At 40.6% G+C, this 13,401-nt stretch overlaps 1 protein-coding gene across 3 annotated transcripts in view; it reads left to right on the forward strand.

The window, feature by feature from the left end:
• Ift80 (intraflagellar transport 80) overlaps positions 1-13,401 on the forward strand; it is an 81,119-nt gene that overhangs the window by 34,795 nt on the left and 32,923 nt on the right. For all 3 annotated transcript variants that reach the window (XM_087899460.1, XM_087899458.1, XM_087899459.1), the window contains 4 exons: positions 92-181; positions 1,317-1,454; positions 9,154-9,333; positions 13,233-13,351. In XM_087899460.1, the coding sequence (XP_087755586.1) occupies positions 92-181; positions 1,317-1,454; positions 9,154-9,333; positions 13,233-13,351 (527 nt within the window). The remainder of the gene's footprint in view (positions 1-91; positions 182-1,316; positions 1,455-9,153; positions 9,334-13,232; positions 13,352-13,401) is intronic.

The following is a 13,401-nucleotide window of genomic DNA, read 5'->3' on the forward strand; positions in this document are numbered from 1 at the left end:
ACAAAACAAAAATGAAAAGAAAACAGAAAGCAGTTTTTTTTAATAGAAAAAAATGTCACTTCTAAGATTGTAATATCTTTCCCCTTCACAGTGGAAAGCCCATGAAGGCATTATTTTAAAAGTCGATTGGAACTCAGTCAATGACCGCATTTTGTCTGCTGGTGAAGACTGTAAGTATAAGGTCTGTGTCTTAGCTTCATTCCCTGTTACAGGGCCAAAGCTTCCAGATAAATGCAGCTGTAAGGGAGCAAGGGTTTGTGTGTCTTACAGTGGTAGTTACATCACTGCGGGGAAGGCGGGCAGGGACTTGAAGCTGCAGGTCACACCAACAGTCCAGAGCAGGGAGAGGACGCGTGCACGGATGCTGTAGCTCATTCAGGCTCAACGCTTAGAGTCCAGGGCACAAACCCAGACAGGCACGCTGCCCACATGGGTAGGTCTTCCCTCTTCATTTGACATAATCAAGATAGAACCCCACCAACATCCCCAGACCACCCTGCTAGACAGTCTTTTCTCACATGGTTCTCTATTGTGTTGACAAATAAAACTGGTCATGATAATATATACTGTTTAGACTTACTGTCGGCTTCAAAGAATAAAGTTTAGGGGAAAATGCTTAGCATATAAGACTATTCTCTTAGTCTTTTATCTGTAACAATCGAGCAGACTGGTTTTCAGCTTGAAGTGCTATTTAAAGTTCTCATAATAAAATTTCGATTTAATAAACAGCAATATCAACTCAGATCTTTTTTGTGCATCAATTTAAATCAGCTCGTTTCTTTAGTCATTTAAAACTTGGAAGCTCAGTCCTAGTAGCTTCTGAAATGTCAGTCCATTTCATTCAAAATACCTTGTGGGTGCTCAGATGTCTCCCCTTTCTGCAGTATTGATAGGCTAGGCAACAGGTTCCCTATTGCAGAATCCCTAGCTCCAGCAGTAAAGAGAAGTGTGACTGTAGTTGCAGGGACTTCAACTGCAATAAATGTTAGAGAAGTCAATAGAAATCTCATTTGGCAAAAAGAGATTCTAGGACAGGCCAGATTTTAGACATCACCAGATTTTTCTAGTAAATTTAAAGTACTTAAAATGGGTAGATGTCCTGTTTAATCCAGGCTTGGTAATGTTGTGAACTTTTCTCTCTGAGGCGTGTAAGTTTCCAGGAGTTCCGCTTTGTCCTCCTTGTGTGATGGTAAATTATCTAGTTGCTAATTCTCTTTGATTGTGATTTCTTAGTCTTCACTTGACATTTATTGGAGGACAAACTTTTGTAGTAATGTGATGACATTATAAAACACGGAAAATGTTTGATTTTGTAGGTTTGGGATAGTTATGGCCGCGTGCTATACAGTTCTCAGCCTCACGAGCACCCCATTACCTCAGTTGCCTGGGCTCCGGATGGAGAGTTGTTTGCTGTTGGATCCTTCCATACTTTACGCTTGTGTGATAAAACTGGGGTAAGTCTCAGCAGGAGCAGTCCCAGAAGTGCACCGTAGATATGGAGATGAACCACACAGTGTTCTCTCTTTAGGAAGGTATTTGACTTAACCCCTCTTGTTTGTCTTAGTAAGGTGGTTCAGTCACTTCCTGATTATGAGATAAATGGTTTACAGCTGAAGAGTGGACATATTCTCTATTTACTTACCTTTTGGAAATATTTGTCTTGAGCATGGCTCTGAAGGGTGGCAAGACAGTGTAGTTGTGGAAAGCACAGCTTTAAGTTTATTTTTGGTATCAACATGGTTCATAAAAAATTTTAGTTGCGCATTTTTTGCAGGCATTAATAGGAAATTTAAAAGTTGATTTTGTGCCAGGCATGATGGTGCATGCCTTTAATCCCAATTCTTGGAAGGCAGAGGCAGGCAGGTCTCTGTGAGTTGGAGGCCAGCTGTTATACACAGCAAGTTCCAGGCTAGCCAGGAAAAGTGAGGCCGTTTCTAAAAGTAAGCAAACAGACAAATCTCTAAAAGTCCTCAGAGGATATATATTTCTTTCTTAAGGATGTGTGTTGGGGAGGTGACTTGGTTGGTCCATCCCTGCTGCCCATGCGTGGAGGTCTATATTTGGATCCCTTTTTTAAGTGTGGGAAAGAAAGACTGTGCTTAATTATTAGGAGAAATACCCATGAAAAGCCAGCTGGCCTTACTGCCTGCCTGCCTGCCTACCCTTCCTTCGTTCCTTTCTCCCTCTTTCCCTCCCTCCCTTCCTCCCTCCTTCCCTCCCTTTTTTTTTCTCTCTCCCTCCCTCCCTTCCTCAAATGGCTACCCTCAACCCATTAAGGTGAAGGGTAGCAGATGAAGCAGGTAATAGACAGACACTCCCCCCACCAAAAAAAAAAAGAGTAGGAAGGAGGAGAAAGGGAGATAGATAAAGAATAAGGCTTTGGTGGGCTCTCATTTTCACTCAGGAATTCTTTATACAATACAAGATCAGGGTCAGACACACATTGGAAAACCCGGGAAGGCATTTAGCATCTGTCACTGGTGGCTTCTGAGTGATGCATGAACAGGAGAGGGCCAAATAAGAATTGCTGGTGGCCTGGTGGACGCTATAGGAGTGTCCCAGGCACAGCCAACTGGCCAGGGGGTGGTGAGTAGCCTTTTTTCTTTCTGTTTGACTGTATCAAGTTGTTGAGTAACAGAACAAAGACCACAGTTACTACACAGGAGAGAAATAGTCTGTGGGAAAGGAGTCTGGAAAAGTCTGGAAATGGGCAGATAACTGCACTCTCGTCAGGCAGCTGCCCAGACTGAGAGAGGCGTCTAATTTCCAGAGTTACCTACATGGTGGTATTCCTGATATCTAGTTAAAAAAAAAAAAAAAAGAAAAAGATGGGCTGGAGAGATGGGTCAGCCATTAAGAGCATTGGCTGCTTTTCCAGAGGAGCTGGGTTCAATTCCCAGAACCCACATGACAGCTCACTGCTGTTTGTAACCCCAGTTTCTGGAGACCTGATATTCCCATACTTGCATGTGGGCGAAACACCAATGCACATTAGAAAAAAGATAGGAGGCACACTGATAGTGTAACGCTGTGGCCCGTTCAGAGGGGAAAAAGAAGTTGACAAAGCCATTCCCAAGACTTCAGATTCTGAACCTGTCAGACAAAGACTATGCTCAAAATAATTAAGAACTATAATAATAAACTGGTTGTTTGGAGACAGGGTCCCATTGTGTAGCTCCTGTTGACCACACAGGACCAGGCCTCAAACTCAAAAGAGATCTGCCTACCACTGACCCCCATGTGCTAGGATTAAAGGCATGCAACACCATACCCAGTCAAAGGAATTATTTTAAAAGAACCTAATTGAAATTTTATAGTTAAAAATATGAGCAAGGTCTTAAAGAAATATAAACACTCCCAGGATGCCAAAATACTGTCTCTTTGGTAACAAGTGTCCTGCGTCTCCAGTCTACAAAGCAGTACATTTTCACTCACAGGAAACGTGCAAATGGACTGACTGCCTTGACGCCCGTGAGTACAGACACTAATCAGTACAATCTTCTCAGGTATGACTTGACACTTTGACGTGGTGGTTATGCATTCAGAAAGTATAAAATGTGCACTGAGAGGACTTAACAGCTAATGGTCTTTGCTGCTGTCCTGATGCCTGATTCTGATGCCAGACCCGCATGGCAGAAGGAGAGAGCACACACAAATACGTAAATAAATATAATAAGAGAATTAAGAACGAACCTTGGAAAGAGCATTATTTTGACGATTTATATTTATTTATTTATGTGTGTGTCCGTGTGTGCCACATGTGCATGGGTGCCTGCAGAGGCCAGAGGAGGGGCCTGGAGCTCCTGGGGCAGGCAGTTACAGGCAGTTCTGAGTCACCCAGGGCGGGTGTGGAGAACTAAACCACAGTCACAGCAAGTATTCTTAACCACTGAGGAATTTGCCCAGACTGAGATAGCACTACTTTAAGTGTAATGATCCAAAAATAAATATGCAAGGAAAATGAGCATCACTGGATGATCTAAATGAATTGCCTGTGAATAAAATTTTTTTTCTAGGTTCGATAATAAACTTTATTTTTGTTTTTGATGTCTAAAAATGTGATTCAAATTAAGCATAGATATTTTAAGTAAATATTCAGAATACGTTAATGAATTCCACTGCTTGTTAAACAGAACAGGATTCAGGGAGAAAGACCTGAGGACGCGAGGTGCTTTTGGCTTCTTAGTTAACTGGTAATGCAGCATTTATGTATCAGTAGGGGCACTATTGGTTATGCAGACATCTGTTTTGTAATTCTCATTTTCTCTGCGAGCATTTAGACTTTCTTCTGTTCATTCCCTCATCCACTCAATTGAAATAAATTTAATAATTCGCTAACTGCAGGAACTTGGCTTAGTGTCTTATGTAACTTTTCATTGGCAATGATGCATATAAATTACAATTTGATCTTGTTAGAGGTAATATATGAGAATCCTAAACACCAGTCTTCCAAAAGGAACATAGGAACTGCTTCTCCTGTCTCTTTGTCTTAAGCAAAGTTTATGTGTATATAATTTTGTGAGTTGAAATTTTTGAACTAGGGCAAACAATTGTGCTTTGAGGGCCCTTTCAGTGTGGTTTATGTGTACAGGGAACGTGCAGAAAGGATACAGTTGGCCTTGAGACTTGAGTCATTGTTTTACGTTTAAATAAGTATTTCTCCGCTGGGAAATAACTTGAATGAGCAATTTCAGAGAACACAGGAAAATAGGTCTCATCTTTCAGAGGGATGCTTCAATACCATAGCATTTAAATTATTTATTTTTGTGTATGTGTGTTTAGCTTACATTTGTGTTTGTTCTCCATATGCATCCATGATGCCCTTCGAGATAGGATGAGCACATTGTCCTCTGGAATTGGATTTGCAGAGGGTTGTGAGGTGCCGGTGAGTTCTGCTCATCAAGCCTGGTCCTCTGGATGAACACCCGGCACTCTTAACCACTGAGCCCTCTCCTTAGCCCCAATCCCTTAACTTTTTGTAGAGGCATCCTCAGCTACTTAAAAAAATATTGTGGTGTTCAATATGGCTGCTTATTTTATTTTAAAATTTAAGTTAACCTTTCTTTTGAAATTTAAATTACTTTTTAAAATTTTGCTTAATGTGAGTGTAGCTTTGGCATATTTCTAGAGTTCTGGGATCAAAACTCCCGTGGCAAAGGTACAAAATCGAAGACTTCTGGCTTTTTCTTCCCCATATACAAAGTCAGTGGTCAGGGCGAATGAGCATCTCTCCTCCATTAACTCTGCTCTCCTGTACCGTCTTCCCTTGCTCACTGGACATGCCACTTGTTTCCTCTTCTGAGTACTAATTGTTTGTTTCATTGCCTTTTAATACAAGAAGCAAAACTGCCCAGAGCAAATCAAACAAGAGAAAATCTCAAACTGTGTTGGAGCAATGTGGCTGATCCATGACTTTAGATTTCTACATTTTATTGCTGCTGTGTGCAAGAAGATGAAACCATTAAACAGAGAAGAACTGGTTGAGACGGTACAGGGATATCTTTTAGAGGCTCAGAGAACATTGTAGGTAGGCCTTAGGAGCCAAGAAAACTGAAAGCACTGTTGTCTCGTGTCTTTTGTCTTGGCTTCTGTGTGCATACCCAGAGTCTTTTATCTTCTTTCCCAGTGACCTGGCTCGCACCACCTCTCCCCCTCCGGTTTCCATTCTGGAAAGTGACTGAAGTGTACAGCCCTTCCATTGAAGAGTGTAGGCTGCATCAGAGGCCACGTCTGAATTTTGCATGTCCCCAGAGGAAGCTTGGTAGCCTGGTGTAGGTTAGGAATATAAGCCTGGTCTAGTCATATGTGTTCAGACGTGCTGGAGGAGGTGGTATGAACATAGCTAGCAGGACTCAGTTACAGTGGCCACGCGAGCTGTTGGAGAGAGCCAAGCATTAGTGGTGAAGGGCGCAGAGGCGGTCGTCTCTGTCTCACCATCTCAGATTTGCCAGAAGGTTTTAGTTTACGCCTCTGAGAAATTTCCTATTTATGTAAGTGAATTTCTGACTTTATAATTAAAGACAAAGAAAAATTTATAGCTACATTTTTATGTTTGGTATAAAAGCAACTTGGTTAGGTACCATAAAATAGACCGGCTGGTGTGGCGCACACCTTTGATTTCAGCACTCAGGTGACAGAGGCAGGCAGATCTCTGTGAGTTTGAGACCAGCCTGGTGTGTAAAAGTGAGTTCCAGGACTGATTCCAAAGCTGCTGGGAAACCCTGTCTTGAAACCCCCCCCCAAAAAAAAGCAAAGCAAAAAAGAAAAAGAAAGGAAATCGTAAAATATAAAACCACAAAGCAAAAAGATTCTTTTCTGCTGTCCAAGAATAAGACACTCGAGAAATTATTCTAAATTAGATTTCTATTGCAGAACTTACTTTCATGAGTTTTAAAATGAACACTATGGCCTTGAGAAATGGCTCAGTGGCTAAAAGCACTGGCTGTTGTTCCAGAGGACCCGTATTTGATTCCCAGCACCCACAAGGGAGCTAACAACCATCTGTAGCTCAAGCCAGGGGATCTGATGCCCTCTTCTGACTTCGCAGGCACCAAGCATGCGCATGCTGCACAGATATATTCTCAGGCAAAGCACCCATACATATACAGTAAAAATTTTTAAACAAAGATCTTTAAACAAACAAAGAGATGAAATGGACACATCATGCAGCCGGCATTGTAGAAATGCACTGTCTTAGTGGACGGCTGTATGCACAGTTCTATTGTTTCCCTTTCCCAAGTTTTATCGAAGCATTTTCATTAGCTTACTAGTGAAGTTGACCCAGTAATTTTGGTGGTGTTTTTGAGATGGCTAATTAGTTTTATATCTTTGTTTTAGAGCCAAGTCTCATCATATAGCTCAGATTTGGAGAGAGAGAGAGAGAGAGCTCCTCCTGCCTTAACCTTCCAAGTACTAAAATGTATAGGTGTATGCCGTCAGAGAAGGCTGATTTGAAAATATCTAAACATCTGGGGTTTGTTAGTCTTTAGATTTTTAAAAAACTGATTTTCTAATCTGCAGCTATAACCTTGTTCATTCTTGCATGCATTCGTTCAGTAATACTCATGCCTGGTCCTGGTCCTTGGCTGTTCAGAGCGTCAGTGTCTGTCTTCTGAGAGTAGTTAGAGATGAGGGTACAGCTTGGATAAAGACTACTGCAAGTTCCTGGCTAGCCTGGGTTACATTCTATGACCTCCTCTTAAAAAAAAAAAATGTACCCAGGTGTATATAATCCCAGGTACAACCAGGAAAATGAAAGGATATTGAGATTCAAGTCTAGCTTAGTCTATGTTGCAAAGACCTGTCTGAAAAGATTAACCTCTTGGGAACTAGGGTTTGCATCCCCAGAACCCAAGTAAATGCCAGGATGGTGTGGTGACCTGCCTAAAATTCCAGCGCTTGGAAGATGGAAAGCAGGTGTCCCCAGAGCAAGCTAACTGACTCAATTAGTCTCTGTTGGCAAGCTCTGGGTTTGGGTGAGAGATCCTGCTTTAGTGAGTAAGGTAGAAAGCAATCAAGAAAGACTCCTGCTAGCTTCAAGTCTCTATAAGCACATGGACCTATGTGTACTGACACACACACACACACACACACGCCCTACACACATTCAAACACACCAACATGCACACCACACAGATGCACATACAAAGAAAGAAATAAGAGCAAAGCAAAATGTCAACCTCCCTTTCCAATGGAGGATCGACACATTGATCATTGTTATTAGAGAGGACAAAAAAGAATAATGATAACTTTTAGGATATATTTGCATGTTTATTATATTTTCACATTTGTTTATTATTTGCTATAAGTAAATTACTGGGGATTTACATACATGATGCTTGTGTGGAGATAAGAGGACAGTCTTCTGGATTTGGGGTTCTCTTTTTGTCATGTGGGGCCTGATGATTGAACTTAGGTGGGTAGTCAGGCGTGGTGGCAAGCACCTTTACCTGCTGAGCCATTTTGCTGGCCTGATGTATTTTTTTGTGAGACTAAGTTGACTTAAATACATTTCCTCTGTGATTGAGTAACTTAAAATAGACAATGTTGGGCTGGTGTTTCCTACCAGACCTGATGGTATCCACATGGTGGAAGAAGAGAGCTGATTCCTGCAAGGCGTCTTCTGAACTTCATGCACATACGTAGTACATGTGTGTGCGCATGTACATGTGCTCACACACACACACTCACAGATACACATACAATAAAAATACGATTTAAGGTAAGATCTTTGTTCTAGGTATACTTGAGAATATGCTATTGTTAGAGTGATACATGTGCCTAAGCTTGATCCAAAACACTAACTACTACGCATATTATTAAATGAAATCTATTCTTTTCTGTTGACTATTTTTATATAATGTAGTATTCCTGAAGCATTTCACAATGTAGATTAGGCTGGCCTAGAACTCAGAAATCTGCTGACCTCTGCCTCTCAGCTGGGATTAAAAGCGTGGACCACCACACCTCCATGTGCAGAAAAATAATTGTGTTTAATCTTTGAAGTTTACAGTTTTCACTTATTTTTTAAAAGGTCTCTTGAAGTGTGTGTGTGTGTGTGTGTGTGTGTGTGTTGTGTCTGTGTGTATGTGTGCGTCTCTGTGTGTGTTTTCTTTTCCTTCATGGTTGTTAGAGCAGAGCTGCAGCCAGTAGTGCTGCAGTTTCTTGCGCCCTTTCTGTGGTTTTGGGCCTGGGGATCGAATGCAGGGCCACACCTGTGCTGAGCAAGTGTCCTGCTGTTGAGCTTCATTCTCATCCCAAAATAATGAATATTTCTGAAAAGTAGTAACACGAGCCATGGCAGAAACACCCCATAAAAGCACAGCAGCAAGCAAGACTTCATTTGATTATAAGGTTGGAAGAATGGGTAGAGAATATGGAAGTTCAGTCAAATAAATTAATCATTCTAGAGGAAATTATATTATATCTCAAAAGTGAAAAGGAAATGTATTTGATGTAGTCTGCTAAAAATGATTGTTTTCTGAAACACACAGAGAAGTTTCTACTGACTACTGATTAATTCCTCCAAAAGATATTCCTTCAATATCATCTTCTTATCTTAATATGTATATATGTACGTAATTTAAAAGTTCTCAGTGTTTTTTTGTTTGTTTTTTGGTAATACATTTTTCTCCCTCCTTTTTTCCCATCTAGTGGTCATATGCTTTAGAAAAACCCAACACGGGCAGCATATTTAATATCGCGTGGTCTATTGATGGCACTCAGATCGCTGGAGCCTGTGGAAATGGGCATGTTGTCTTTGCACACGTGGTAGAACAGCGCTGGGAGTGGAAGAACTTTCAAGTGACACTAACGAAGAGACGGACCATGCAGGTATGAGCATGCTGCGAGCTGACTGAGTCTGCTCCTTTCCTCTCTACAGAGCAGAGAATCACCGTTATTGATCACACTCCCTGGGTAGTAGTAGATGTCTAGTCACAGCTGGAAGGACCTTGACAATAGTCATGACGCAAGAGCCTTTCCTGAAAAACCCTGAATGTGTGTGGTTACTGTGCTTAACACAGGCTAGTGACATTTGAAGCATTCGGGAAGTGTGGGTGCAGTTAAGGAAGGAGAGTTGAAGTCAGACAAGGAAGTCAGATTTCACACCGGAAGCTGACCTAAGTAGGAATGACATGCTCTTACTGACAGAGTTAAATTAAACATTTTATTCATTTAACCTTTTTTTAAAAATTCCTTTTAAAAATTAGGTAAGGCAAGTCAAGAATGGGGGAGATTTAAGAAGTTGCTCTTGAGAATTAGGAAGTATGAAGGAGGGGACTTTTTTTCCATATTTGGGTTTCTGACTGTGGCAAAGGACAGATTAACAAGCATTCACATTTGTTGTTGTTTTGGTTTGTTTTTGAGACAGGGTTTTCTGTATAGCCTTATGTAACTGTCCTGGAACTCGCTCTGTAGACCAGGCTGGCCTCGAACTCTTACAGATCCACCTTGAAAGAACAATATTCAACTTCTTTCAGGGTCTGTAAAGAATTGTGTAGGGATTTTAATGGAGATTACATTGAGTCTGTAGATTGCTTTTGGTAAGATGGCCATTTTTGCTATGTTAACTCTGCTGATTCATGTGCATGGGAGATCTTTCCATCTTCTGGTATCTTCTTCAATTTCTTTTTTCAAAGACTTGAAGTTCTTGTCATACAGGTCTTGCACTTGATTGGTTAGAGTTGCACCAAGGTATTTTATTGCTCTCACTTCTTTTGATGTGTCTTCAGTGACATCCTTGCTTTCTGGTGGGACAAGATAGTTCAGGCCTCTTTTGTGTATTTCCTCAGGACAAAGTAGAAGGTGATGTAAGCATCAAGAGATTAATTGAGAGCAGCCCTGCCCTGAGCAGGAAAGTGGGCACACCTTACGATACAGCACAGAACAGCTTTGCTGTAGTTTTAAGATTGTGAGAGTGATTACCATATACTCTCCATTTTCTCTTATGGAGCTGAGGTGTTTTGTTTCAGTTTGATCTGCTCTGCCGTAATTGGAGTTATCCATTTTCCCAAGAAGGCCTGGCTTCTATGAAGAATTGTTTGTATGGAGACTAAAGTTAGGTGCTACATACAATGATCATGACTTCTAGACAAAATGGATTTGATTTTCATAACTAAAAATAAATCATAAATTTAAATATACTAAAAGTTCTAGTATATACTTAAGGTTATATAGATTTTATTTTTTTACTTTTTATTTGCTGTTCTTATCTCTTAAAAGAAAAATTTGATTCCCCAAGACATTAACAATCCTACATATATAAAAATAACACCTTCTTCTTCTTCTTCTTCTTCTTCTTCTTCTTCTTCTTCTTCTTCTTCTTCTTCTTCTTCTTCTTCTTCTTCTTCTTCTTCTTCTTCTTCTTTCTCTTCCTCTTCCTCCTCCTCCTCTTCTTCTTCCTCTTCTTCATCAGGATAGAGTTTCTCTGTGTAGCCCTGGCTGACTGGAACTCATTCTCTAGACCAGGCTGGCCTGAAATTCACAGAGATCTGCCTGCCTCTGCCTCTTGAGTGCTGGGATTAAAGACGTGCAGCATCACCGCCCAGCCACATTATTCTTATAATGTGTTATTAAGTTCTAATTAATATTTTTTGTACTTGAAAAAATATAACCATGCCCATATATGTAAACTCCCTTTCACTTTTGGAAAGAAGATAATGTATTAAAGATGCTATTCTGTATCCTTTTTTGTTGCTTTACAGTTCTTCATTTTGTTTTCCAACTATACAGCTTGTGTAAATTCACAGTGGTTTATTCAAGCTGCTGGCAGACGTTTGGGCTGTCTCTAGTCCTTCGCTGTTATTGATAGTGCTGTTGTAAGTAGCCTGCACAGGTGCTTATGTATCTTTGAGGTAGGATTCTGAAACTGTGAATGTTGTAACCAAGAGTATATGGGCATGCATATCCCATGTCATGATGATATTTGGGGAACACATATGTAGCATGCTGGCCAAGCTTTCAGGTTAACTTTTTGTATTTTATACCAAAATTTGGTAGCTTGTCAACAACAGACTTTTTTCCTTATAGTTCTAGAGGCTGGGAAGTCTAAAGCCAAAATGCCAATAGACATAGTGTCCAAATAGGGTCCCTTCTCTCATTGCTGTAGCCTTCTAGCTGTGTCCTTACTGAAAAGTGGCAAGTGCCTCTTTTTTAAAGGCATAAATTGATTTCCTGAACATCCCACGAAAGGGGTTGAGGGGCCACCAAGACTCAGAACACAGACATTTGAAGACATACTTAGAAGAACGACCTCCTGTCCTTTCATTGCACCGGTAGTTAGCACTTCACGTTATTATTTTATCTGAGGAAAGATAGCATTTGGAGGAGGGTTTGGAGTGGCTGGTTTGCAGGGGTCAGGCATTGCTTTTCCTGATTCCCTCACCTCGTGATGCTTCTGCCACCTTGTGCATCTTGATCTCACCCAGAGCTTAGAGAGCTCGCTCACCCTCACTCTTTCCTGATTTATTGTTTGTTCATTGACTTCAGGACTTTTGACCAATATGGCTAAATGCTAAAATCCTTGCAAATTTGTCTGTTATAAATGTTTGTAAGATTTTTTTTCACAATGGAATTTCATTCAGCTGTAAAGAAAATGAAATGATGAAATTTCCAAAAAGTGAAAATACTCATGGGGTCCTGCTGCTGTCAGCTCTTCCTAGAGAGTCTTCTTCTCCAGAGGTTAGTGCCGACTGCGCAGACTCAGAACTGATGGGTTAGGTGTATTTGCTCCCAGGGGGACTGACCATCAGTGTACCAAAGATCAGACGTGAAGAATGGACAAGTTGGCTCAAGATCCTGATAACAGGGTGTGAGATAATGGTGGTAATGGGCTGATTGTCAGGATGCATAAGGTAATGGTGTGGATTGATTTCAGATAGGCCAGCTCAGTAACTTAATAACTGGATGTAAAGGGCAGTGGGTGTTAGTTAGTCCTTGTAAGCTATGCCAGACTAAAGCAGCTTCAAGACTGCACAGAGTGAGATTGCACTTTTTCCTGGTAAGTGTTTTGAATCTCCCCTTTCCAGTTCTTCTTTTGTTGTTATTATTCTTTGTTTGTTTTTGAGACAGGGTTTCTCTGTGTAGCCTGGGCCTTGAACTCCAAGGTCTCTGTGTACCTACCTCCTGAGTGTAGGGGTTTAAAGGCGTGTCACCACGCATGACTCCAGTTGGCTTCTTAACCTTCTTCCTTACCTGTTTTCATCTATGGAAGTACTTCCCCTTCTCTCTGCAGTCTGACTTCTTTACTGTACATTAAAGAACAAAACAAAACAACACCTCCTCCACTTTGATTTTTTAAAAGCAATTATATCTCTTTTTCTAGAACTTAAAATATGAAGTAAAACCTAACCAGAAAAGAGATATTCTTACTCTTTTGGACAGAAATCATATGGTCTCTTTCCAGCTTCTATAAGTCACCCTCCTCTAACTGCTTCTCACTGCTGGAGCATTTTTAACTTTGTCCCATTCCTACATTGCTTAGTTTGGCATGAAGATTCAAAATCCTTATAGGTCTTTTCTATTTATTTCTAAAAGAATTTTTTCATCTGTACTTTCATAGTTGACTTTTATATCAAAGTATATCAGCTTGTGCCCAGATGAATACTTTTTATCTTCTTAGCTAATTAAGGGTTCATTGAATTTTTGTGCATATTAAAATCTTACTAGCTTATCTAATTAAAATTTGATTTTTTTAAAAATGTTAATTTTTTTTTCCTTTTCTTTCTGCTTAGGTTCGTAATGTTCTCAACGATGCCGTGGATTTACTGGAGTTCCGAGACAGAGTCATCAAGGCGTCTCTGAACCACGCGCACTTAGTTGTGTCCACGTCTCTTCAGTGCTATGTATTCTCGTAAGCATCTTGCATTTCCTAAAAATCCAGAGTTTTTGTTTGAAACAGAG

This window comes from Myodes glareolus, chromosome 20, assembly GCF_982192425.1.
Source record: "Myodes glareolus chromosome 20, mMyoGla1.1, whole genome shotgun sequence".
Taxonomy (NCBI): Eukaryota; Metazoa; Chordata; class Mammalia; order Rodentia; family Cricetidae; genus Myodes; species Myodes glareolus.